The 27,056-nt window shown below is 44.5% G+C and overlaps 1 protein-coding gene across 2 annotated transcripts in view; it reads left to right on the top strand.

Annotated features, from left to right (window-relative positions):
• Positions 1-1,645: 1,645 nt before the first annotated feature.
• Positions 1,646-27,056, top strand: part of TMEM260 (transmembrane protein 260) — a 30,891-nt gene continuing 5,480 nt past the window's right edge. The window contains exons 1-10 of one of the 2 annotated variants that reach the window (XM_079309951.1): positions 1,646-1,848; positions 6,310-6,341; positions 7,526-7,674; positions 18,725-18,902; positions 20,752-20,865; positions 22,696-22,875; positions 25,020-25,060; positions 25,384-25,467; positions 25,846-25,963; positions 26,179-26,354. In XM_079309951.1, the coding sequence (XP_079166077.1) occupies positions 1,695-1,848; positions 6,310-6,341; positions 7,526-7,674; positions 18,725-18,902; positions 20,752-20,865; positions 22,696-22,875; positions 25,020-25,060; positions 25,384-25,467; positions 25,846-25,963; positions 26,179-26,354 (1,226 nt within the window). In that variant the 5' untranslated portion in view covers positions 1,646-1,694. The remainder of the gene's footprint in view (positions 1,849-6,309; positions 6,342-7,525; positions 7,675-18,724; positions 18,903-20,751; positions 20,866-22,695; positions 22,876-25,019; positions 25,061-25,383; positions 25,468-25,845; positions 25,964-26,178; positions 26,355-27,056) is intronic. The other variant, XM_079309952.1, reaches the window with a different exon arrangement.

Below are 27,056 nucleotides of genomic sequence, written 5' to 3'. Positions count from 1 at the left end.
AGGTTCTTTTGGGATGGAGGCAGCCACTCCCCAGGTGATGCTCAGAGCCTCAAACATCAGCTCCTCCAAGCGGCCCCAGTGACTCTGAGAGGGTCAAACTTTTCTGTACAGAACAGCTGAGTGCACAGAGCTTCCCTAAATTCATAAAATCATACGTGGCTTGGGTTGGAAGGGATCTTAAATGTCACCTAATTTCAACCATTGCCATGGGCAGGGACACCTTTCATGAGATGATGGTGCTCCAAGCCCTGTCCAACCTGGGACACTTCCAGGGGCAGCCACAGCTTCTCTGAGCACCCTGTGCCAGGGCTTCACCACCCTCACAGGGAAGAATTTCTTCCCAATATCCCATCTAAACCTATTGTCTCTTAGTTTGAAGCCATTCCCTCTTGTCCTGTCACTCCATGCTCTTTTGAAAGTCTCTCTCCAGCTCCCTTGGTGCCCCTTCAGGCACTGGAACATCACAATAAAATCACCCCAAATCCTGCTCTTTGCAGGTGGATCAACCCCAGCCATTCTCTTTTACTTTGAAGCCATTCCCTCTTGTCCTATCACTCCATGATCTTTCAAAAAAAGTCTCCTGGAACCCCTTCAGACACTGGAACATCACAATGAAGTCACCCCAAATCCTGCTCTTTTCCAGGTCCCCATCTCAGCTGTCCCAGCAGTGGGTTCCATCCCTCAAACCATCCTCTGGAGTGGCTCCAGCAGGTCAGTGTCCCTCCCATGCTGGGATTCCCTTTAATGCCTCCTTTGGTTTTAAATTCCAGGGGTTTTGTGCTGCTGTTCCAGCAGGGCCCTTCCCCAGAACATGATGTGAGTTCCCTCAATTGTGCCAGCCCTTAATCCTGCTCTTTTTTTCCATTAATACATGCAAACCTAATTTTCCAACGTCTCCACTTAGATCTAATCCATAAGGCTGTTTATTATCCTCGTTACCCTCTTCTATACCTTTTTCATTTATATTCAAAAGCCTCTCTTTAATCTGCCTCAATTCTGCAGGTATGGCCTCGCCGCTCTTTCCTACAATCCCATAATGATTTCCACGGATGTGTTCTAGTCCTCTATCGATAGGTCTCGGGATGTTATTTGCCTTCCTTAACTATTTCCCGCAGCGGGAATCGCTGATTTTAATATTCCGTGTGCTGACACCTCCAATCTTTCCCTTCACCAGCATCTTGTGCCACCCCATCCGGGGGTTAAATCTTTATTATTTGTGTATGAGGCTGTGGTGGAGCCTGCACCCAGCACTGTCCGAGGAGGGGTTTGATGTGTCTGAGAGCGAAAATAGGCGCTGATTTTTAAAAAACCTCATCCTGAAGGGACGATGCCACGAGCAAGGAAGAGGCAGGACACGCTCCTGTCTCCGCGGTGGTTTCGTCCCGTCTCCCCCCCCGCTCGCATTGGTCTTGCCCAGCCGCCCGACCGCACTCACCCTCCGCCGCGCCCCCTCCGGCTATACCAACTCCTCAGAGCGGGGGAGAATAGAAGAGAGCGGGAGGCCGCGTTGAATCGCCTCAGAGGGTTTGCGGCTCTCTCTGTTCTCTGTCTCAGAGTTATAACAAGAGAAGTCCCGGACGGCGCTCTGGGGAGAGCAAGAAGGCGAGCGGCGCAGGGGTGCTCCCCCCCCGCCAGGCGGTGGATGGCACCGCCCGCCCGCCCCGCGCGGCCGAACCCGGAAGGTGGCGGCGCACATGGGAACGGGGGCCGGGAGCGGCACCGGGATCCGCACCGGGACCGGGATCGCGATCGGGAACGGGGCGGGAGGAGCCGCCGGGGCGCTGGGCGCTGCCGTGGCTGCTCTCTACGCGGCCACGCTGCCGCCCGCCCTGCCCGGCGGGGACGCGGGTAAAGTACCGGGGCTCGGCGGCGGCCGAGGGGAGCCCTGGTTCCCCGCGGTCAGCTTTCGGGGGGACTGGTGCGTCCCTGTCCCCCCCGTGCACCAGCGTCACCCCTCTGGGGTCGCTCGCTCCAGGGCACTGATGTCACCCCTGGAGCGCTGGTGCCACCCCATAGGGATGCTGATCCTATAGAGACCGGGGCATTGTCACCCCTGCTGTCGTCCCATAAGGATGCTCATCCTATATGAGGCTGCCCCCCTTATGGTTGCTGTTATCCTATAGGGACTGGGGCGTTAGTATCGCTCCAGAGGGTTGCTGTCACCCCTATAGGTTTGCTCATCCTATAGGGACAGGTGCATTGCTGTCACCCCTATAGGTTTGCTGTCACCCCATAAGGATGCTCATCCCATATGGGACTGTCACTCCTTATGGTTGCTGTTATCCTGTAAGGACTGGGACATTAGTGTCACCCCATAGGCTTGCTGTCACCCCATAAGGATGCTCATACTCTGCATTGCTGTCACCCCATAGGGTTGCTGGTCCCATTAGGTCCCCTGGTGCAGTGCAGCCACTTTTGGGGTGCTCACCCCATTGGGGTTGGTGCATTCAAGGCTCCCCATAGGGGCACTGGCCCCACAGGTGGGTGCAGCATTGGGGTGGGCACCCCTTGGGGCCATTGCCCAGTGGGGTCAGCACAGCAAGGTCCCCCCTGAGGTTGCTACCCTCAGGCCACCCCATAATAGTTTGCCTGTATTTGAGCCTTTCAGCAAAGGATTTAGCCAGGGGCCCTGGGGACAGCTGGTGGCTTTAGGGGACAGATGTGCCATCCTGCCAGATGTGCTGTCACTGTCACCTCCCCGGGCTTGTGCAGCAGGGAAATCTTTGGGTCTGCTCCCAAAGCTCCCTGGCAGTGCCAGACTGGGAATTTTTGTGTTGGGACTGCAGATCCCACAGGGGAACAGAGTTCTGTTTGGTCCTGCTGTGCTTTTACTGATTTAACCTGTTCTTGCTTAGAAAACACTTTGGTTTTGCATTTGTGGTGTGGGGATAGGAGGGCTTGGATTTTTCTTGGGAACATGTTGATAATTTTTATTTCATGGAAAAGTGTCCAGGATTCTTTCTTTCTGTGTCATCCCAGAACAGTGTTCAGTGGTTCTGCTTTGCACTATGCCTCCTCATCAGTGGTTTAAAATCCAAGCTGTGCATGAAATTCCTTCTAAATAAATGGCATTTTATTGGATTCATGGATTTTACAGGCTCATGATGTGTGGAGAGAGAGGCACTGGCCAGGCTGGCCATGTGCATCCTAATGGCTTGTGCTTCTGCTTCCAAGTTAATAAAAGGGCTTTGCTCCTTCTGGGTGTATCAATTAATATGTGGTGATTTATACATTTACAGTTGTTACCATTTGGTTTTTATTATAGTTTTTGCCTTTTTTTTTTTGTCTGTGGAAAGCACTGTGTGCTCTGAGCTGTTCATGCTGCACAAGGCTCAGGAACCCTGTTTTTAATTGTGCTTGAGCCTGGATTCTCCCTCTGGGATGCAAATAACCACGAGCAGCCTTTGCAGAGAGGGATGCAGGTTCTCCTGATGATGTGAGGGGTGGATGCTGGGATTATGTTTTTTTTGTCCCAATAGACAGAGTGAGCAACCAAACACCCCATTTTCCATAGGTTATTGTGGTGTTAGAGCAAATCTCTCAGGATAGTGTCCCCTGACCAGCCCTGTGACCTCACTCCTTGTCTCTCTGTATTTATTCATTTTTTTGAATTTTCTTCTAAATTTGCTGCCTGGCTTCTACATTTTTACTGGGACTGAGCAGACACAGGCTCATCCCTGCTGTCCCCTTGTGCCTGTCCCAGCCAGCATTGTGTCCCATCACAGTGTCAGGACTTTTTTAGGGCATTATTTCCCTGGTTTCTCATGGCTTGAGCATTCCATGCTCAGCTGGAGTCCCTGGAATGTCTGTGCATGGCCCTGCTCGAGGTGTTTAATTTGACTGTGCCTGAGCACAGAGCTCAAACTTGTGCCACCAAAAGCACTGAAGCTACTTCTGTGAGTAAAGAGCTGCTTAATGATTTGCTGTATCTGCTTCCAGGCAGGGAGCCTAGTATTTTATTTTAGTTTTTTAAGCAATCTGTATTTTTAATTGTTCCCAAAGTTTGCAGTAATCCAAAAATGTCAAAGGCAGTTGGTGTTTCCACTGGCAGCTTGCTCGTGTTACTTAGTGTTGGAATAAAGAAATGAATGAGAGAATAATGGAGGCAGAGGGGATTGTAATTCAGAAACATCCACAGATGTTAAAACAGCTTAAAAAGGGATCAAATAAATTTATAAAAAATTTTCAAAAGAGGAAGCAAACCAAATGTTCCCTGTGATGTTTCCAACATCAGCTCCCAAACTTGCTGGGAATAAATCACCTTTATGGGGGAGTCAGGCTGGACAGCCAGCAACTTGTTTACATCAGGAATCACAGAATATTCTGAATTAAAAGAGACCCACAAAGATCATCAAGTCCAACTCCTGGAGGGAATAAACTCCAATTTGAGCCAGTGCCTGAAGATGCCACAGGTCATTCTGTCTCACCAGGAAGACATTGAAACCAAGTTTGTGGGTGCTGTAGTTCTTCCTCTGTGTGTTTTGTAATTTAATATTAGTGCCCAGCCCCTGGAGGCTGTAAGGGATGCTCAGCTGTGTGGGTGGGAGATGGAGAATTAACCTTATCCCAAGTAGTGAGTGTTATGTACTTATTTTGATTTTCCCACTGGAATTTAACAGGCCTGCAGCCTGTGAGTTTATTTTTTGCAGATCTTTTGTTTTTGTTTTGGTTTTTTTTCCTTAATTCTTACAAGGCAAAATTGTGCCGTTGTCTTTCCAAGCTTGGCAGTGGCTTCCACCAGTGCTTTATTTATATTATTTTTGCAGCTTCCTGCTTGACTTGTGGCTGTATTTTTTTGGGATTATTCTTGCCCTTGATATAAATGCCACAGCAATGTGAATGAACTTAAATTTTTGCTGCACACATTGCTGCATCCCAGAAGGACTTCAGTGGAGGTGAATCCATGCCTGGCCTGTGGTGGGTGATGGGCACAGTGCCAGATTTAGGGTTTCCTTTATTGTCACCATCCTTTGCTGTGTGCAGGAGGATTTATCCCTTCCCAGCCTTGCTGTGCCCTGGAATTGCTGGAGCTGCTGAACACTGAAGGGCTCAGAACTGGGATGGAGGATTTTCCCATTGCATCCACTTTTTGGGGACTGTGTTGTAGGGTGAAGTTTTCCTGAAATAAGAATGGCAAGGAAACTGTGTCTGAGAGATTTTGGTGCAGGAAGTGTCAGTTTTGGCCCCACTCATTGCCAGGCCACTGCTCTAATTCTGCAGAAGTTTCCAGCAGCAGTGGGTTCACTTGCATCTTTGTTTTAAAATGCAGCATTTGCTGTGGTGTCAGAATTTAAAAGTGCCATTTGTGCAACACCTTCCCTCCCCTTTGCATGGCTTGGTGAGGATGTGATTGTACAGAAATTTAAAATATTGTTAATTTAGCATTTAAAGCCACCAGCATCCTTCATTTGGGCATTTCCCATCTAACAACACTGCTGTGACCTTGGTGCTTACAAAATTAGCTGGACCTGTAAAATTGGATTATGACATTTGAGGGAAAGAAGGAAAACCAGCTGTAATTTTTAATTTTGTTTGTCCTGAGTGTGTTATCCCTATTGAATATATTCAATGTATGTTGCTCAGGAGTATTTGCTGCAAAAAGCCCCAGTGTCAAGTGCTCTAAAAATGCCAACTATTCTGCTAACATGGAGTTTTTTTGTGGCAGTTATTTATCCTGGCATAAAATACAAACAAAATGCAAAATCTGAATGTTGTTTCTAATCTAAATGTTGTTTCTGGGTGCAGCATCCACTGACAGGTAAAAGAGTTACTTGTGAAGCAGAATTGCTTTAGCATCAAGGGAGAGCAGCATTTCCAGATAAATGAATGCAGATTTGCATGATCAGTGATTATGTTTTTCCTCTTTAAAAACTGTAAAGCTCTGGTTTTGTGTTGGTTTCTATTTTTTTTTTTTTTGTAAGAAACAACTGGGTTGTTGAACAGACAATGCAGCTTAAGCATTGCAAACTGTACTGCTTGAAAGTTATTGAGTCAGATGGTTTTAAATTAAAAATACACACACACAAACTGCATTTTGAGTATTTCAGGCCATTCTTTGCCCGAGCCTACCTATATTTTCACTTATCTGTTCATAAAAGTCTCACGAAAACATACAAAAGATATTTTGTGCAATGACATCAGAGGGAGAAAATATTCTTAGAAAATTTCATGCTGTTAAATCTCCACAGATTTACAGTTTTATCCAGTCAAATTAATGCAAAACCCCAATGCAAGCATTTGGATTTTGAAAACTTTGGAGGAGTGTCATTTCCTAATAGTAATTATTGGTTTTACATTATTTTTTCACAGGGGAGCTGATCACAGCCGCATATGAGCTTGGAGTAAGTATTAGTTTTATTGTTTAATCAATGCTCTCATTAACAGTTTTAGGAATTAAGGAAGTTTAATTAAGCATGGAGTAAAGTAGATTAATTTATTTTCAAACCACAGTTTTTACTAACTTATAAGTACAGCACGCGACAATTTACTTCAAGTTTTAAATCCAATTAAACTAAATTATAAAGCAAAGGCTTTACTGTATATACAGTAGCTGGCTTATTATCAACCCAAATTTTGTATAAGCTGGGGAGAATAAAATAAATCGGGTTAACAATTTTAATAAGTTTTATTATTTAATAAACTTTATTATGGTGCATGATCCCTTTAGGCAAGACCTTAGGACTGTCAGCGTGGTGGTAATCCGATAGCAGTGTGGTCTTTCAACTTGCTAACCAATAAAATAGTTGTGAAGCTGCTTTTAAAAAATAAAAAAAAAATTAAATAAAAAGGGGAAAAAAAACCACCCAAAAAACAACAGCCTTTTGAATGACCCTAATATGCTGTGAACCCAAACAAGGAGCCCTTTAAGGCACGCTAATGAAACGTGGCACCTCCTTTTCCTCACTGCCTCATTGCTATGAACGAGGCGTGGAGCCAGATCCACGGAGGAAAAAGAAATCTGTGGGGTTGGGATGGAAACCAGGGGCTGGGATGGGCAACTGGGGTTGGGATGGGCACTTGGAGTTGGGAGAGGTAGCAGGAGATAAGATGGGTACTGGGGATTGGGATGGGTACTGGGGATTGGGATGGGTACCAGGGATTGGGATGGGTACTGGGGATTGGGATGGGTACCAGGGATTGGGATGGGTACCAGGGATTGGGACTGGGATTGGGATGGGTACCAGGGGTGGGGATTGGTACTGGGATGGGGATGGGCACTGGCATGGGGATGGGTGCCGGGGTTTGGGATGGGTACTGGGATGGGGATGGGTACCAGGGATTGGGACTGGGATAGGGATGGGTACCAGGAGTGGGGATGGGTACTGGGATGGGGATGGGCACCAGGATGGGGATGGGTACCGGGGTTTGGGATGGGTACCAGGGACTGAGACTGGGATTGGGATGGGTACCAGGGGTGGCTCAAGGAGTGGAGCTGCTCAGGGCTGCCCCTCTCCCATTCCCAGCTTCTCCCTCTCCCATTCCCAGCCTCTGCCCCCTTCCCAACCCCATGTCACTCTGTCCCTAGGTCGCCCACCCTCCTGGCTACCCCCTGTTCACGCTGCTGGCCAAAGTGGCCACGGGGCTGCCCGGCGGCTCCCCCGCATTCCGAGTCAATCTCCTCTGTGCCTTGGTGGGAGCAGCTGCTGCCTCTTTGCTTTTTTGCACAGTTTTCAGGTAAAGTCCTCAGGGGTGCTTTTTCCTTGGCTTGGTGGTGCTTCCCTGGCAGCTCGGGACGTCCCTCTGCTCCCTGCTGGCCTTCAGACCAGCCTTTCCCCCCCCATCCCCTAATTAGTTCCTCTGATTAACCTAACAGCAACTCAATCTGAATTTGACCTTCTTTCCCCACACAAAAGCCTCCCCCTCTTTTATATTTCCCCCCCCCCCTTTTCTTTTCTGTTAAATAATAATAATAGCAGTAATAAAAAGTGCACCCTTTCCCTTGGCCAGCCGTGACAGGTTGTTCAGGCTCATTATCACAAATCACCGCTCGGTTTAACTAACCAGAACTAATGAAGTTTGTCGTTCTCGAAAGATGCAGATGGTCTGTTTAAATTAACAGGATGAGCTTCACCTATGGGGAAACCGTGAACTCGGTTTAATTGCAGCTCCCGGCGGAGGTGGGTGGGCACTGCCTGCCCGTGGTACCCGAGGAGCAGGGAGAGCATCCCTGCCTTTCCCTGGAGCAGCTCTGGGATGCAGGGAATGTCCAGAGCCTCCTCTCTAACCTTGGGAGGACAGGGAACAATCGGGATGCTCACATGGTTATGGGTTGGTTTTTTTTTTTTTTGGTGTTAACCCTGCTCGTCTTTGATGTGCGAGTTCTGGCTGCTCTTAACCTCAGCCTGACCCATATTTGAGAGGATTATGGCAACCCGTATAAACAATTTCTGATGTTCTTTTGCAGGGAAAATAGGGCACGTTTTGAGGCTGTGGATGGTGTCGGGGCGCTTGGGGATGAGATGGGGCGCTGCCCGAGCGGGATTATTTTGACAAAAGCCTTTTTCTCCCACCCGTTTCCAGAGCCACCCCTCAGGGAAACCTTCCCAGGGAGTGAAAGCAACTTAGAAATAAAAGCAGAATAAATAGGGAGGTGGTGGGGGGCAGATTCTGCACAGCCTGAGAGCCCTGAGCTCACTTAAACTTTGTTCCACAGCATCCACCTTCCTCTGCTGAAGATTTTTTACACATCACCTTGCATGTAGCATCAATTCCAAAGCACACCTACTGGAATTGCTTGAGTAATTCCTAAATATTTCTGTAGGCATTTAAAGTGATTGCTTTCACTGGTGGGTAATACATGTAATTAAGTCAGTTATTTAATTTATCATCCTGTATTTCACAGCCTGTTTGGGAAGCTGGAAGTGGCGCTGCCCTCCCGTGCATATCAGAGCATAACTCCTGTTAAAAACTCCTGTGAGGAGTTGCTGGAGGTTTTCTATATTTGGTTCTGATTTATTTTTTAATGATGGTTACTCCCATCATTGCAGTTGTTTGAGAGATCTTCTCTGGATTTTTAGTTTGCAGTGACAGTTCCTCGTGTGCCCGCTTTGTGCTTTGGAAATGATGCAGTCGTTCCTTTAGAGAAATGAGGATACAGGAGGGAAATGACAGGCTGAATTTGGGAATTATTTGGGGAATTACTGTAGCACTTCTGAAGGTTTAGGTGTTTTGTTGTTGTTTAATTGGATTTGGAAGACGGTTCTTCTGTCAAATTTAGAATTTGCATGAAGAAACGAAAAACGTGGAAGCAAGAGATGATAAAAACTATTAAGAATTACAGAAATTTTTTCATAGGTACTGACAGGATCAATTTTTCAGCCTAGCAATGACTGATTTTTTTTTTTTTAATAACTGTAAGGTCAGTTTTATTTCAAAATTGCAATGTTGCATTTTTTTCTTTCAAGCACCTTAAAACTGATTTTTTTTTGGGGGGGGGGGGCATTCATTTGGCTAAAAGAAAAAGAAAAAATATTGCTTTTTAATTTATTTTTATAAGAAAAAAATTAGAAAATGTTCACTGGCACTGTTTGCTTGAAGGTCTAGCTGCCTGAGGATCATGTAGTGTATTTTAACCCGGGTTTGTCCGTCCTCACAAAGGGACTAAACATGTCTATCAAATCCCCCCTTATTTTTTCTATCTAAATAAAATTATCCTATGGGATGACCCCTACAAGTTACCAGTGGCAAAATCAGCAGCTGCTCCTCTTGCCCTGCGAAACGTGGATGTTAATATGAAAATATGTAGATGTTAGGAGTACAAATAATTGATGAAGTACACATCCTTCGGGAGCAACACGGTTCAAGTGGCAAATCTGCCTGCTCAAACAATAGCCACCCTCCAGCCGGGAGGAAGCCATCTCTATGGAAATGGGGCTGACGCTGCCCTATTGATCGAGTGAAGAAGACATTATACAATGTCAGTTGGGTTGTTACAATTTCATTTGTCGTCTGACCTGAACTTAACCTCTAAAACCTCTCTTTTCTCCCCGCCAGCCGGGCAGGGTTGCTGTTTACCCTCGCACGGGGTTTTGCCGTTCTTCCCTCCCTCCCATCATCCCCATACAGCAAATCTCTCCCTTTTATTTTTTATTACATTTTTTTAATGATTAATTTCCCCGTTGATTCTTTTTGTTTGAGTCGTTTCCCGGAGTTTATTCCTCGGCAGGTCGGGATGATTTTGTTGCTTCGGGAGAAGAGTCGCCGTTCCCTCTGCGGTGTTTGGGATGTTGTGGCACGTGCAGGATTAGGGTGGAATTTATTCCTTGAGCACATTTCTCCTTTGCCAGGTGTCACTGACGGTGCAGTAATTTTATCATCTTGTAATATACGATATAACTCATTTAATTACATTGTTTTTTTCAAGCCTGGATTGTTCTTCTCGAAGCAAAATTGTGTCGCAGCACGTTGATTCAGAAAACCTTTTTGTCAGTAATCCAGACAAACTGCACGAGCCGTTTGCTCCTTTGAGTTACTTCTCAAGTGTGGATTTTTTCCCCCCCTCCCGCCCAGTCTTAACAAATTGCTTGTAATTATCGTAAAATGCCGTTTACAAAGAGTTTTCTCGGACTGCTTGTGACTGAGGCAAATAATTCATCTTTGCTTTGAAGGAGGGGGGAGCTGCTTTATGTTTTTAGGACTCAGCGAGTGCGGCCGTAGGATTGTTTCTTTAAACAACTATTTATTTGTTTTACTGTGGGAGGCAAAGCATAGCAAGTTTACAAAGTAAACCAATTATCTTCTTATAATATGATTGCCAAAGTGTCATTTTCTGCACAGGGGATGCATTCTTTGCGTTCTCTGCTGCAAAGAGAAATAGGAAGCTTTCCCCTGCTCTTAGTGCATTTTTTTTTTCCCAGTGTATACCTTTAGTAGTTTGGCTGTTTTGGGGTTTCTAAATACACAAAGCTGTTTTATTGCAGAGGCAGTAGCAGAGTAGATGGTGTCATTGCCCTGGTATTTGTAGGAAGTTTTTGCCTGTTTTTTTCTGGATGAGTTGGACACAGGGTTTTGAGAAGGGGGAAGATGTTGTGTTAAATTAAGCAGTTCACATCTCTTTGGTTTGCTGTTCTGGATATCATATTAACTTTTGAATTAATCCATTATATTTATATATATATATATTTGTATTCCCTGCCCACTAAACCTTCCAGGCAACAGACTGTGAGTGTATGTAAAAATCAGAGCCAGCTCTTCTCCTACCGCCAACAAAAAGGAGAATTAAACATGTTGGATAATGAAATCATCAAAATTATTCCATCATTTTGAAATTATTGGGATGCTTTAGAAGTGGTATTTCACCCTCTTGATGGCACTGAGCTTTCTGGCTCCCAGGGTGTGTGTCCTGGAGCTCTTTTGGGAAGGTCCCTGAGGAGGACCAGGAGGATCAGTGACCTTCATCCCAGAGGGACCTGATGGCTGATGTTCCCTTAAAACTGCTCCATGTGGGAAAAGTTGTGTGCTGCCCCTGAGGAGTGAGGAAATGCTCCATGTCCTGGGGCACACGGGTTTGCCAGAGCAGGATCCATCCCTGAACTATCTGACCCCCTTTTTTGTGAACATGATTTAGGGAAGATGGAGGGATGAGAGAGGAAACAATGTCTCCTCAACCAGAGTGGGAAATTAAGAAATTTGGTGAAGGAGGAATCTCCTTACGGGGCATGTTTGGGTTTTTCCAGATTACAGATTATCGTAGATTATCTCTGTTGTAGCACAGCAGGAACGTCTCGGGCATTTGGAAAGCAGCTGTGCTTAGTGAGAAGTAGTTACAAAGTTTTAGGAGGGAGAGGAGAAAGGAATGTACTCAGGTACTAATTAGCTTTTAGAAAATCTACCATGACCTCTGGCTAATTGATCACGTATCTGTTTTTATTTTTTTTCCCACTTGTCCCCAGAATAAACCGGCGCTGAGTTGAGTCTGTTTGAAGACGCTGCCAAATCTGTTCATTTGCATTTGGCTCTAAAGTAGGCGCACGAGGCTGCAGTAACTCTGCTTCGTTTTGAAAAGGGGGGGGGGGGAGAGAAGAAAAAGCAGGGCAAAAAAAGTAATTTTTTAAAAAAAAAAGACTGAAGAGCCTTTTCTGACAGCTAGTCAGAGTTAGAATTAGTTCAAGGAAATGTTAATAATGCACTGCCTGGCTTAATCCCTTTGATATCACCAGGTATCCTCCTGTTCATGGGTTAATTGCTTTAAAAGCGGAGGCAATATTCTGAGCGGTGGGCCGCTTCACCTTTTCACAGCTGTTACCATTGAGTGACAACTAAATCCCATGTGTAAGATGAGGAAGAGCTCAATCTCCAATTGGGAGAAAATTTATGTAAACCGCAATCCCTTCAGAATGTGCGGAAGTCACAGACTTTCTTGATTTACTCTGCTTTTCCCAGAAAGCTCCATTGTTCCCTTCCCTAAGTCCCATCAACCCTTTGTAGCAGAATATCACAGCGGCGGCAGATAGCTTGAAATATATAAATGCTATCATAGCTCTGATTAATAGCGGCGCTTATGAGTCAAGTCTGATAACGGAGCAGCTCTCCACTCAATTTCAGATACCGCTAATGGAATCTGTCTCCTGCAATTGTAATGTGAGAAGGGCTAATTTGCCATGGAGCTTGGAGCTGTCACCAGCCGGGGATTGGGGGGTCAGATGGGAGCTGCCAGGTTTTTGCCCTGCAGCTTGTATCTCTGGCTTTGAATAGCGCAGCCCCCTGCCTGCCAGGGAGCTGATAGGCCGCCGGGGGGTTTATGCCACTCGTACAATAGCAAAGGGCTGCATGGGCTGACTTGGTAATTGTGAAGCCAGCTCATTTTTATTTTATTTTATATTTTATTCTTTTTTTTTTTTTTTTTTTTTCCTCCCCCTCAACTCCTTTCCGCTCCTCTCTCCTTTTTTTTTTTATTTTTTTTTTTTCTGCCGCTGCATAATTTCTAATAAGGGGTTTTAACAAATGTCAGATTAGGAAAAGTTTCTGCAATTACCCAAAAAAAAAAAAAAAAAAAGCCAACTTATAAAACATTTAAATAGCTCAAGTCGGCTCCTACTGCGGGTTGGGGTTTTTGGCTGCTGGAAGCAGGCGCTGGTTATTACAGGAGCCTGGGATAAAGGTGTATCTATTTTCCAAGGATTGTGAATCAAATAATGGCTTGAACTAATACACCCTTTGCACTTGCAAAGACACCGGGAGAGAAGTTCTCATTTGTAATGGCTGGAAGCACAGTCTGTACAACTCAAGTGTGTATGGGGTGATATTTCTTAAAGCAGCACAGCCCTGTGTGCATTTTATAGATCTGACATGAGCTGTTCCACTCGTTGAGCTGCTCTGGAATAGCTTGGCATGGAGATGTTGAATTTAAATACCAAACTTTCTTGGCAGGCAGACTCTGCTCCAGTGGAGATGGACATCCTGGAGCATGCAGGGATGTCTCATTCCTTGTTCCCCTGATGACTTGTCAAGGGGGCTCTTCCCATCCCTGGTGTCCAGACCCACTGTGGACCCACAGAGGTTCTTGCTGCCATCCCAGAGCAGTTTGATCCTCCCAGCAAGAGGATCCAAGGTGACTTGGCCCCAAGACACAAGGGATGGGGTGCAAGATGCTTCTTGCACGTGCTGGTGACCTTCACATTTCCAAAGGGATGGGCAGAGACAATATCCTGCAGAGGTGGTGTCCTAACTGGACACCTGCAGTCCAGGAGGATGTGTGTGAAAGGATGTAAGGATCAGCTCCTCTTTGCCAAAATCCTCACTGGCTCAGCACTCTTTAACCACCCTGGACCATCCCCTCTCCAAACTGTGGCATTTCCATAAAATAACTGCAAGAAAGAAAAGTCAGGGAGGGGTGGCAGTCCCTGGCTGGGTGTGAGGGAAGGGACATTCCAGGTGTGTGGTGGGAGGTGAGGGTGCTGGCTGCTCACCCCCATCCCAGAAATCAGGGGTCTTTGGGAATGCAGGAGCTGTGGGATGCTGAAGAACCATTTTGCTTGTGACCAGACTGCTTTGCTTTTATCTCCTGGTGGCTCTGCCTCTCTTCCCTTCACTCCCTGTGACCATGGGACTCAACCAGGAGAGATGAGCCAAGCCCTGCTCTCCTTCCTCCTCCTCCTGCTGCGGGCAGGGCTTAAGTGGCTATTGAGCTCCAGGTCCTTGAGGAAGAATAAAATCTGGTTTGCTATTCCCTGTAGTACCTGAGCTGGCTCTTCAGTGCTGAGAGCAAGAGAAACCCCTTTTGTCATGGAGTGTTTGTGGCTAAGAGGCAGGAAAACCCACAGGGATTGGGGTTTTGGGGGATAATTATTGTTACTTAAGCCCTAAACTCATGTTTGGATTTTAATTTTTGAACAATTTTTCTATTTCAGCACTGATGCTCGAGCACGCTTGAAATTTATCAGTGGGAAGTGGTTGTTGAGTCTTCTATGTCCTTTTCTGTTTGGCCTGCATTAAAAAAATTGTGGTTTTTAACACTGATTGATTAACAAGCAAAACCTCTTAAATTCAGAATGTTAACTCTTTAGTGCAGTGCCTTGAAATAAAAACACAGAATTGCAGAGACAGAAGTTGCTGGTGATGTACCTGTGAGTCTGATGGGTCTGTGGAAGGGGACAAAGAGCCACCAATATCAGGGTCATCATCTGCAGATTCAGGGAGAGACAGAAATTTAAAAATAAAACAAAATCCATTATTTAGTCCATTACTGGAGATTTTAAAAATCAGGAGAATTTTTTCTTATTCCACTGCCTAAAAAAAAAAAAAAAAAAATAAAAGATGCAAGGCTAAGATCTCCTGCCTGTAAAGTTTTGGAGTGAAAAGAAGGCAGAAATAATCAGCTTATTTCACTAGGTACAGATAGGTGTTGCCAGTGTTAAATACATCAGCTTCAAATATAAACCATTCCAATTATCTTACTTTTCTTAATGAATCCAGTGCACTGAAGATTGCATTTAACAAAAACATTTTAATTAAATTCCAATTCCCATCCATGTCTTGCTTTATGCCGATCATTTAATGCATTTTGGGGAATTATTAAATGTAGAATATCTGCCATTTTTCTCAAAATAAAAAGTAAAAATGCTGGTGGAGTTTTTTTTGTTAAATGCATACGACTTGTAACCTTGAAAGGAAAATTTTACCCAACTTAAAGGAAAGGCTAAATTTTAATTTTGCACGTTTTAGTGATTGCCAACAAATGAGCAGCTAAAAACTATAATTGCAAAAAAAAAAACCAGCTTAAAATATTGAATTTCAGTTTTCCAAAATGTCCCTGCAAACTGTTAGTAAAACCTGCAGTTAAAATAGTCCTGATTAAAGCAAATTCCTGCTGGCTGCATCCTTGGAGCTGAGACCCAGCAGCACATTCTTTCACTTCCATCCTTGAAAAGAAAACCAAATCATAAATTTTTAAATTTTTTTTTTTTTTTTTTTTTTTTTTAGGATTTTCCTTTTAGGGGTGCCATGGGAAAATATTTATCACTAAAGGCTGTGTAACCTCTCCTTTGCTGACTCTTTCTGTCCCTTCTGAGTGTATTTTTAGGTGATGAAGACTTTCCCATTTTTGCCATGGCTTCAGCTATTTTTTTTTTTTCCCATGAGCTGACTCCTGAGTGCTGGAGCTGTTCTTTCCCATACTGGGCCCAAAGACTGGGGTAACAAGCTGGATTTGGGGGAGCTGCTATCTACCCATCCTGCTCCCCAGAATCTTTGGGGTAAATCCTAAAATGTTGCTTTTCCACGAGGCCAGTTGAGGATTCAGCTGTTGGGTGTCTTTGCCATTTTTTCCACCTGAACTCCATTTTAAAAAACATTTTTAAAAATTTAAAATAAATTAATTTTATTAATTTTATATTATTATCATTAAAATTTTAAATAAAAATAGAATATTTTTTAAAAATAAAACTATTCTATTTGAAAAATGTATTTAAAGACAGAAGCACGAGTAGAAGCTGAGTGAGGATAATTCTCTGCTGCTCTCTGATGTGCTGTCAAAAGCTCTTGCTGGAGTTGTGGGAGGTCTCCTTGAGCTCTTGCATTTCCCTTTTTCCACAAAATACTCTTAACAAGAATCCTGTCTGTGCCTGTAATTGAGGCTGCCATTATCTAGTGGCTCCCCAGTGCCCTGTTTCCTTATGTAACACATCACCAACATCTTCAGATTGCACTGGCCTCCTTTGCAAATTTTTTTGGTGCTTTTTAGAGAATCACAGAATCTCAGCTTGGTTTGGGTTGGAAAGGACCTTAAAGCTCATCCCATTCCATGGGCAGGGACACTTTCCCCTAGACCATGTTGCTCCAAGCCCCAAGTGTTCTTGGCATGGAACACTTCCAGGGATGGGGAAAAAAAAATTCTTGGCTTTAAGCTTCTTGACCTCAGAGTTTCAAAGCTCTGCCCCATCCCTTTGCTCTTTTAATTTTTCCCATCTCTATTTGGTTCTTACTTTTATTCCTTTTCTGGAGAGTTCTTTCTCACTCTGCCTTGCATCACTGAACACCCATCAGTGTTTCCACCTTGAGGTTATTTTTTGCTCCAAGGGGAGCTGTCCATGCCTGAGATTTTTTTGTCACCACCTTGGACAGTGTATTTCAGGCCACCTTGGCCTTTGAGGCAGGATTCTGACTCTGTCAATAGTTTTTTCTTTGGTACTATTGCATGTATTTTATTACTCTCTTTTTTTCATATTAGATTGTATTTCTGACTTAGAGTGTCTCACTGGTTTTGCTTTCAAACCATTACACCAGAGCAGCTGTGGCTGCCCCTGGATCCCTGGAAATGTCCAAGGTCAGGCTGGACGGGGCTTGGAGCAGCCTGGGACAGTGGAAGGTGTCCCTGCCCATGGCTTAGGTTGGAACAGGATGATCTTTAAGTTCCTTTCCAGCCTAAGCCATTCTGTGATTGTTTTTATGATTCTGCACAGCCATTCTGTGGGCTGTGCTGAGTTTGGGCTCCTGACCCTGCCCAGGCTGGTCAGCAGAGGTGTCCCCTGTCCCACAGAGCTGGGATAAGTCTTTAAGCTTTGGGTTGAGTGGCTTTTGCTTAAGCCTTATTTCATAAAACTCCACTTGCAGGTTTGAGCCTTTTTATCAAGAGGATGAGATTTCTTTCATCTCACTTGAACTCTCATGATATGTTTGAGTCTTTCCTGGGGAAGACAAGGGGAATTGGTGAATGATTGGGACATTTGCCTGAAGTGCTGCTTTTCTGAAGAAGATTTTTGGAAAAGTTGTCTCACCTTTTCTTAACCTTATTTCCCTGCAAGAATGTTGAAGGAATTTTTGAAGTTGTTTCTTTATAACTAAAAGTTTGAACTCTTTAAATGGTTTAGTCAAAAAGGAATGTTAAAGATTAAAGGATCCATTAAAGGATCTGTGTATTGGGGATATGTTAGTTTTTAATTACACATGATCCTGCTGCCCTTCCCTGGTATTTTTCTTCAGTTTTTTTTCCCATTCAGTTATTTTTCAAGACTTCTTTCCACAATCTTGGTGTTGAACTGTGTCACCTTGAGCTTGGCTGGAACACCTCAGAATTGTTTCCCTTTTTTCCCAATGTTAGCTCTACACTTCTCACCCTTTGGCTACATCCTGCAGGTGCAGATCTCAAAATACTTCACAAAGGAGATAAAAATCATTAGTCCTATTTTCCAGCTAACTTCAGATACTCTGGAAAACCAAAGAGAGGAGCCCTTGTAGAGAGGGCTCTATCAAGAGCTTCCTCATTTCATGTGGAAATCACACCTGTAGCTTGATGAAGAGGTTGGGTAGCTTATAGTTTTTTTGGTTTAAACCTGCTAGAATTGCTAGGATTAAATGGAACTGCACGTGTCTGGGGTGGAATTAGAAAAATACCCAATTTGTGGTGGAGAATAGCTGAACCTTACAGTGGAATGGTGAATTTCTTGAGTGTAGCTTTGACCACAGCCACAGCTATTTGTGTTTTTAGATAAAGCTTAATTGAGCAGGTTGTGGTGCCCTGGACTGCATCTTTTCAGGGTGATTTCCAAAAGGGGAGAGCTTCCAGACAGGCAGAGCCAGGGCTGCTCCCAGTGAGAATGGCTGGTGACTGTGGTGGAATGGCTTTCCTGAATTCCACCTCTTGGGCTGCCTGTGCTGGCTGCAGCATCAGCTGAGCTGGGCAGGCAGCTCCATGGGGAATGTGTGCCAAAATCCCATCTGGGAGCCACAGGGATGGCCAGCTTTGGGCTCAGGTGCTTCACCCTCTCCCTCCCTCTTGCTGGAGCTGGCACCCATTCCTCCCTCCTGACTCTCCCTGCTGGGACTGTGGGTGCTGCAAACCCACCAAACACCCCCCAGGAAAGCCCTGCCAGTGCTGCCCATCCTGAATAACTCTAATCCACTCATTTCAGCTCCTGGATGAATTAAGGCTGCACCCTCGCTGGCATCTCCTCCAGAGTATCCCATTAAAGCCATGACTCCCTTCACTCATCAGGATCCCTGAACCAAATTCAATCCTGGAAGTTTTCATGGCAAGAAGAAGAAGCAGAAGCAGATTCTTTGGTGTTGGGTGGCTGGCAAGCAGGCTCTGCTCTTCCCAGTGGCAATCCTTAGCAGAGAAATTATTAGGGAGATCTTAACCATATAATGTTTTGGCAGGGTGCTGGGTGACACTCATTGCTGCTGCTACAGTATGTTTAAAAAAAAAAAAAAATTAAATAAAGAAGGACAATAAAGTAGGCTTTTTTTTATGTTGGAAAAGAAGATTTCATGTTATCTGTGTTTGCAGGCTTTCTGGCTCATATGCTGGAGGAATCCTTGCTGCGGGGGTGTTTTCATTTTCTCGTCTAACATGGCAGTGGTCCATCACAGCAGAGGTTTTCAGCTTAAACAATCTGTTTGTGGGGCTGCTGATGGCTCTCACTGCTCATTTTGAGGAGGCATCCACTGCAAAAGAGAGATCAAAGGTAAAACATCTCAAGCAAAGTGTACAGTTCTTTATTTTTTTCGTAATTGTTTATCACCTGTTTGTTTAATTTCCTGTTTGTTGAGTGCCGGTTTAGTTTTGTTTGAATAAAAAGGCCAAATTTTGGATCTTGTTTCAGCACCTTTGCTGGGTGAGGTCCATCCCTGTCCTACCTGGATGTTCAAAAGTGACAAACAGTGAAAAAACCCTGCACACTTTGCTTAAGGATTGAGTTGGCACCTGTTGGATGGGTTTGGGATTGATTTATTTAATACCCACAGGGTGGAAGGAGGAAAAACAAAATCATTTCAATCTAAACATTTCAGTTCACCCTGCATCAAAGACACAAACTAGGCAGTGGGTGTTCAAGGTTTTGTTTTAAAAACTGGCAATTTTCTTCGGAGTAAATGGATATATTTTACAGAAAACTTCATCTAATCAGAAACCAGATTTCAACTCAAAAACGGGAACGAGCAAATTTTAAATCAGTTTTTCTTTCAAAATTAAATGTGCCCCTAAAATAATGGCATTGTTAAACACACAGACTTTAAATTTCATGCTATATTTTCTACTTTATAAACAGACTAGGCAGCCAAATGATATTTTTGCTCAGCAGTCTTGTTCTTTCTACTTTTGTTTGCCCGAGCATCTGATCTCTTTTCCTCCGACAGACTTGCCTGCTGTGACTCCTATAAATTGTGTGAATAAAGGGATTTTTGTCAGGCTAGGCTAGAATTTCAGGAGTCTGCAGTGGTAGTTTACTCAGCTTCATGAGTTCTCAAATAACATGTTTTATCAATGGATACAGAGACCTTGTTTCACCATTGGATTTTTTAAAAATTATTGTTATTTTCTAATGAGCAGCGTCCCAAGATCCCCACAACCTGAACTCCACAGACATGGAGCTGGGCATTTTCCAACCTTCTCCTATGTTTCACATGCCTGGTTTCCAATGGGATTTTCAAAATTAGATTTTCAGAAGCAGTTAAGGAGCTTGTTCCAATGGTTTTTTTTTTGAGTGTCTGGCATCTCTGGAAGAAACCAGGCTGCCAACAGCAAGCTTTCCATAAATCAGATGGTCATACAGACATCATATTGGAGTTCATCAATATACTTAAAAAATTACAGAGGTGGCCCTGAGCCCTGCCAGACAGCTCTCATAATGTTTTTGTGAATTTACAGCAAGGTCTTTCCATGGCAAGGCAGTGTCCAGCATGGAATCCTGAGCAGTTAATTAAAAATTACACCAAGGCAAGTGTTTGCATCTCACACACCACCCTCACAAGTGGCTGAAACAAGCAGGGGAGGTTTAGGTTGGATATCAGGAGAAGGTTTTTCCCCCAGAGGGTGATTGAGTGCTGGAACAACCTTGAGCTTTTAGATAATGAGGAGTATCACCTTTAATTCCCTTGGCTTAGGAGGTTTGTGCAGCCCTGACTTGGGTCTAATGAAGAGGAAAAAATCATTCTTGTTACAAAAAATTATATTTCTGTAGGTAATGGCTTTATTTTAGGACATTTTTGAAAAATCACTCAGGGTGAGCTGCTGGGCAGCCTCCCCTGTGCAGCTGGGTTCAGGAATTGGACTCATCACACTGTTCTGGTGTGATGATGCTGCACAGGATCTCTGTGTGCATGGGGGCATGGCTGTTCAGCTGGACACTTCTTAAAGGATGTTAAACAGTTGAAATCTCTCTGTAACTAATAAAAAAATCTCCTGAGTTCTGTGTTACAACTGACCAGTGCTCACTGGTGTATTTGCCTTTCTCCTGTGAGGATTATTTTTGCTCTCTAGATGGTTTTTCAAACTTGTAAATAGTAATTGTGATTTTATTTTTTTTTCCCTCTCAGATCTCTAAATTGGGTGCCTTTTGCTGTGGGCTCAGTCTGTGCAATCAGCACACCATAGTGCTTTACATTGCTTGTGTTGTGCCCTGGGTTCTCTCACAGCTTTTCAGGAAGAGGGTATGTATTTACTGACCCACACCTCTGGTTTTCTAAGGCTGGGATTAGTTCTTCACCCCCAGAACTTGTGCCACTTCTAAGCTGATATATGTGATTAATCATAACCCACTGAAGTCACAGTCTGACAGCACAGCCACTGATCTCAAGGGGTCTGATGTAAAGAGGGGCTACCAGAAGGATTTGACAAGGGCATGGAGTGATAGGATGAGGGGACTGGTTTTAAGCTGATAGAGGACAGGTTTAGATTTAGATATCAAGAAAAAATTCTTCCTTGTGAGGGGAGTGAAGCCCTTGCACAGGGTGCCCAGAGAAGCTGTGGCTGCTCCTGGATCCCTGGAAGTGTCCCAGGCCAGGTTGGATGGGGTTGGAGCAGCCTGGGATGGTGGATGGTGTCCCTGCCATGGAACAAGATGATCTCTAAGTTCCCTCCCAACCCATTCTGGGATTCTGAGCTCACAGTTTAGGGCCTTTGCTCATGCCAGTGATCTGTGTCCCCCCTGTGTCCCCTGGCACAGGAGTGCTCTGCCCCAGCTGCTTGCAAATACCCTGTGAGCTAAAACAATACTTGTAGGCAAACACTCAGAGTTGCCCATGCCATCAGCTCACCTGGAGATGAGTTTGTGTGTGCTGGCTCCCTGGTGGTAACCAGCAAAAGCCACATCCACCCTGTGTGGTTCTCAGTAGTGGCACAGGGCATAACTGAGCCTGGCTGAAGCACATGAGCAGCAAGACATGTGATGCAACTCAGACAAGCTTGATCCAAAATCTCTTCAGCATCCCCAGCAACCCCCTTTTCTGGCCATGTATTTCTATTAACCCACTCAAGAATCACTTCTGCAATATATTTGTGGTTTTTTTAACAGTTGGTTTTTTTGGTTTTTTGAGCAGAAGGTCCAGAGAGACCTCTGTGATTTCCAGCAAGGGCAATGCTGTGCCAATATAATAATACTGGGAAATACTTGGGACTGCCCAAGCAAAGCACTGAATAAGATGGGTAATGGATGGAAATAGATGGAAATAGATGGAAAACTGCCTTTTAAAAGTACAAACAAGCCACCTTTCTTTTGAAGGAGCTCTGACCACCACCATTATCAAGCTCCTTTCTCTGCTCCATAGATCATCACTCCCAGTAACCCCAGATGCTGAGGAAGTGCTTTGATTGACAGGGCAGTGGCTAACAACAAAGCAAGCGTGCAATATTCCAGGCTGGGATTTTCCAAAGCACTTAAAGGAGTTAGGCACAGAGGGCCCTTTGAAAGTCTTGTCTCCCTGACCCCTTAGGCAGTCTCGAAAATCCCAGCCCAAAACTTGGCCTATCCAATTTAGCCAGCATAATCATGATCAAGTAAATGGCAAAACTGACTCCTGATGATGGTGATGATGTGTGCAGTTGTACTAGAGCAGCATTTATGTGGGCTTGTTGTTTTTTTTTTTGTTGTTGTTTTTTTTTTGCCAGATGGAAAACCAGCCAACTCTTAATCGCTGCAAAGTGGGTTATCTCAGCCTTGCAGTGCTTCAGCCATCTATGCATGTCATGCCATGATTTAAATGTGAAAGATGCAATGAGTATGATACTCATGAGTCCTAGCTAATATTATTTGCTTCACTTAAATTTCACCCTGCCATGCAAAGGAGATCAGTTTGATGCAGTTTCCTGGTAATCCACAAAATCGTAAGGTTTAACATAGCATTTTGTAGGGACTTACTATAAATTGAGAGATCAGCTCTGTGTAAATATATTTGATGTTTTTTTCTTTATCTGTTCTTGAAGTTCCAGCGTGATTAAACTAAAATAAACATTGTTATGCAATATGACATATTTTGGTGCAGGAATTGTCCCTGGGCCATTTGCTGAAGTTGGGTTTGTGCTTCTTGGCTGGTTTGCTGCCTTATCTTTATCTGCCGGCTTCGTCCTACCTCAATCGAGCCCGCTGGACATGGGGAGACCAGACCACTTTTCAAGGGTTTTTGACCCATTTTCTGAGGGAAGAATATGGGACATTCAATCTGGTAAACATGGGTTGTTTCCTAAATTACTTCCTTTTCACTTATGCAACAGCAGAAATGTTCTGTTTGTGACGATTAAGGGCTTGCGGGGAAGGAAATTGAAAATGTTTCTTTTTTTTAAACATTCATTTCTGATTTCGACCTCCTGACCTGAAAGGTTTTCTGGGAATGGGTCACATGGCTGGGAAAGCAAAGAGATAATTCTCATTGCTTTATGGGGTGAGCCATATTATTTCCTGGGAGCTGTATGGGTGTCTTATGTGTGTAGGAACCAAAACAGCAAACTGAGGGAGTAGGTGACATCAATTTTGTGGTGTTTTTAAGATTAATATTTTAAGATGTCTTATTTTTCTATTTTTAGCCAGATATTTAAAGAGGTCACAAGCAGTTTTCATTTAAAAGCTACTCCTCTTTAATTTAGTGATGTTGAATTTAGGTGAGTGGTTGGTTTAAGGATGCTGAATTATTCCTCTTAACTTACTAATGTTGAATTTAAGTGAATGCTTGGTTTGAGGGTTCTCAGAATCCTCTGATCTGAGTTGTTGAGGTCTCTGCTCTTGCCAAGAGAGGGAAGAATCCTTGCTGCTTGCAGAGTGTAGGGTTTCCATCTGCCTCCTCCAGCCCTGATTTGGTGTTGGGCTCTGGCCACCCAAGGAAATCACCAGCCCATCACCCCAGAGTCTGTCCTGCTCCACAGATTTCAGGGCATGGGCTGGGAAATCACACCACTGGGAGGAGAACACTAGAAAGGTGTGGTCTGCATGTTCTGTCACTTCTTAGGGTTTGGAGCCCCACATCCTCAGGAATCAGCCCTCACATGCAGCCAGTGGGATGCAGTATCACTGTCACTGTGCCATTCCCCCTTCTCAGAGAGCTGTGTGGCTGTGGGATGTGTGTCAAAAGACATGAGAATTCCTGCTGCTGCCACTAAATCTGCCCAAAAAACCCCTACAGAGATCAGGTCCACCCTCTGAAGGACTTGTGAGACTTCCCCTGTTTCCTGTTCCTGAGAATCAGCCTCCACTGGGCAGAGCAATACCAAGGCATGCAAATCCCTTAACTCCTCTCTCCATCAAATGTGATGAATTCAAGTTGATGTTCAGGAGGCTTAGGGATGGACTGCGTGTAATCCTACACCACAAATCACATTTAGGATGAACTTGTCTGAAGCAGGAGCAATAAATACAGCAAAATCCAAGCATTTGGTGCTGGTGCCAGTTGGGATAATGCCAGAGCACTGCTGGATGGACAGACTGCTTTTACATCCCATAGCTCCTTTTTAAGGGCAGGCAGGGTCAAAAAAAAAGCCCAGAAAATATTTTTAGAGAGGGTTCCACCTGCAAGCCATGGATCAGAAATGTCATCTCTGTGGTGGATGTGTCCAGGGCCATCAGCTGCCAGCAAGGTGGGGCTTCAGGAGCTGTGAGCTCTCTCTCCATTCTCTAACACTTGTTTATTAATCAAATCCTAAATGCAATTAGCTATTCCATTTTTATTGAGATTAAATATTCCTTCCAGACTTCCTGAACCCATATACCTTACCTTTTTTCTGGTAGCCACCACTTTTCCAACAAGGTAATTCCTCACCTCCACACAGATTTCTCTTTCCCAGACATGTGCCATGGATTGCAGGTCTCTGCAATAAAAATTCTCATTATCTCATGAAGATTTTGTACAGCTCTGCCTCTGTCAGGGTAGAGGAGATGGGCAAGTCTGGTAAGCAAAGAGGAATTGAGCTGGTGTCAGGCTGTGGGAAGATATCCCAGAAAATAATTGCACCATGAAGATACAGAGCACAGCCTCAAGTTGTGGCAGGAGAGGTTTAGATTGGATATTAGGTAAAAATTCACAGGAAGAATGGTCAGGAATTGGAATAGTCTGCCCAGGCAGTGGTGGAATCACCATTCCTGGAGGGACAACAGGTCCATGGTACAGCAGAGGCCATGGTTCAACCATGTGACATGCTCTAATCACATGTGTTGTCAGCACCTTGAAATAATGCTTATCCAGGATAAATCCATCACATAAAACAGGAATGTGGGAGAATATATTGCAGTGAGGGTTTGAGTATAGGTTTCTTGCAAAGAGAAAAAGAGATAACTCTCTGCCCCAGTGTGAGTTCATGGGTTTCCTTTGTTTTATTTTAGGCCAAATCTGAGACAGGATCCAGTATGGGAGAGATGCTGCTGTGAGTAACTCCTTGGCTGTGCCTTTCAGTGGAGAGAAACCTGCTGCTGCTCCTGTCCTTCCTTTCCTCATCCTGTCCAGAGCTGGGACAGCATTCCTGCCCTCTGTCTTCCCACTCAAGAAAAAACACTGGACCCCCATCCTCAGTGATTTTCCCTTCAAAATCCTGCCATATAACCCACTCTTGTCCCAATTTCTGCCAGACCCAATTCCAGCAAAATGGGAATATCTTCTGTTGTGCTTATTCCCTGTTTCTCCTGACACTTTAATTGAGTGCAAGGGGTGATTTGGGGGTGACACATCCATGCTTTAATTTCTCCACAGTTCCCAGCTGGTGCAGATGAAGTCAGAGCTCTCCCTTCCTGTCCTTGCCCTGGCACTCGTGGCCTGTGTGAGCCCAGCACTGCTGTAAGTTGAACAATATTTGCTTTAATGTGCATTTTTTTACCCGTTTTTCTTACTGCCTGCTTGGGCAGCTGGCTTTGCCTTCTGCTTGCTGCTGCAGAAATTGCAGCAATTGGCTGTGGTCATCTATGATTAAGAGCAAAATATCCCTTACTCCTGGTTAACCCCGTGGCTTGGTAGATGGCAAGTTTAAAACTCCTGAAATCCTGATGGTTTTATGCCTTGAAAACATTCAAATAAGTTTCATAAAGGGCAAAGATAAAGAAAGACTCATCAGCTCCTTGTGTTAAATGCATTTAGGTATGCAAGGAATTCAAGCACATATAATTTTTGATTCATTTTTGATAATGTCTCAGAAGTGATACATGATTTTTTTAATAGGAAAAAGCAGCAGAAATCACCTGTGATCTGGCTGTTCACTGGAATGCTCTGCCTTTATTCCCTTTTCTTTGCTTGGAGAGCAAATTTGGATGTTACAAAGCCTCTGTTCCTAGGCGTGGTAAGCTGCACTCCCAAAGTTGCTCTGGCATGTTGATTTTTGAAAGAAATAATCAAAATTTTAAAACCACCTGACCAGGAGCAGGCAGTTGTCTGGAAGCTGCAGAAGGTGCTAAAATACAGCTCCAAGCACAGGAGCAGCCTGGTCTAGTGGAAGGTGTGAGATGAGGGTGGGATGGGGTGATGTTTGTGATGTCTGTGGGATTCTGTCTGCAGGTGGAGAGGTTCTGGCTGCAGAGCAGTGCAGTGGTGGCTGTGCTGGCAGGGCTGGGGCTGGCCACACTGGCCAGCCTTGGCAGAAGCACTGTGCTGGGGGGCACCTGGCTGCTGCCATGCCTGCAGTGGATTCCTGCTCTTGGCCTCGTTGCTTCTCAGCTTTGGGCAAATTACAGGTGAGGAGTTCCCCTGGTGCTGCCTCACAGGGGGAGTTGGGTGCTCCTGGGGTTTTTGTCCTTGGCTGGAGTGGGAAAGGTGTTTTTCACACCCCACCTAAGCTTGCATGGTCACAGCCTGCAGGATTCCCTGGTTTGATCTTTCTCAGAGTCACCAGCTCCAGGCTGTCATGGGGATGTCACAGAGGCCATGGGGGGAAAATACTCTACAGATAAACTTTTTAAAAAAATACTTGTAAATCTCTGCTTTTTCTCCTAAGGAGGTTTGCAGAATTCATGTGGCCTGAACTTTTCTTGCTTTCCTTCAGGCTGCCTTGTGCCCTGAAGTTTTTTCTGACCTTTTCCCCATTTCTGAAGAGTTAAATCTGTGGTTTGGGGTTTCCCTACCCCATAACCACATGCAGTTGCTTGGATAGGAATCAGTGTCCTGGTAGGGATGCTCTGGTACAGGCTGACTTCAGGAATCCTTTTTTTGGCACACCTTTTCCAAAGGCTTTTCCATAGGTGAATCAGTCATAGCTCCTGTCCTTGAATGTCATCTGAATCCATACCTGGAGAATGTGCACATAACTTTAATGAAAATAATCCAATCTCAGCTGATGTAAATCTACTTCTGCCTGATACTACAAAAACTTGGCTTTTTTAATCTTAATGAAAACTTTAAAGGATGAGGAGGATTTCAAATGCTCTCAAATGCTCTGG

Source organism: Erithacus rubecula (genome assembly GCF_903797595.1).
Source record: "Erithacus rubecula genome assembly, chromosome: 6".
NCBI classification, from domain to species: domain Eukaryota; kingdom Metazoa; phylum Chordata; class Aves; order Passeriformes; family Muscicapidae; genus Erithacus; species Erithacus rubecula.
This window is presented reverse-complemented; position numbering and strand designations above follow the sequence as displayed.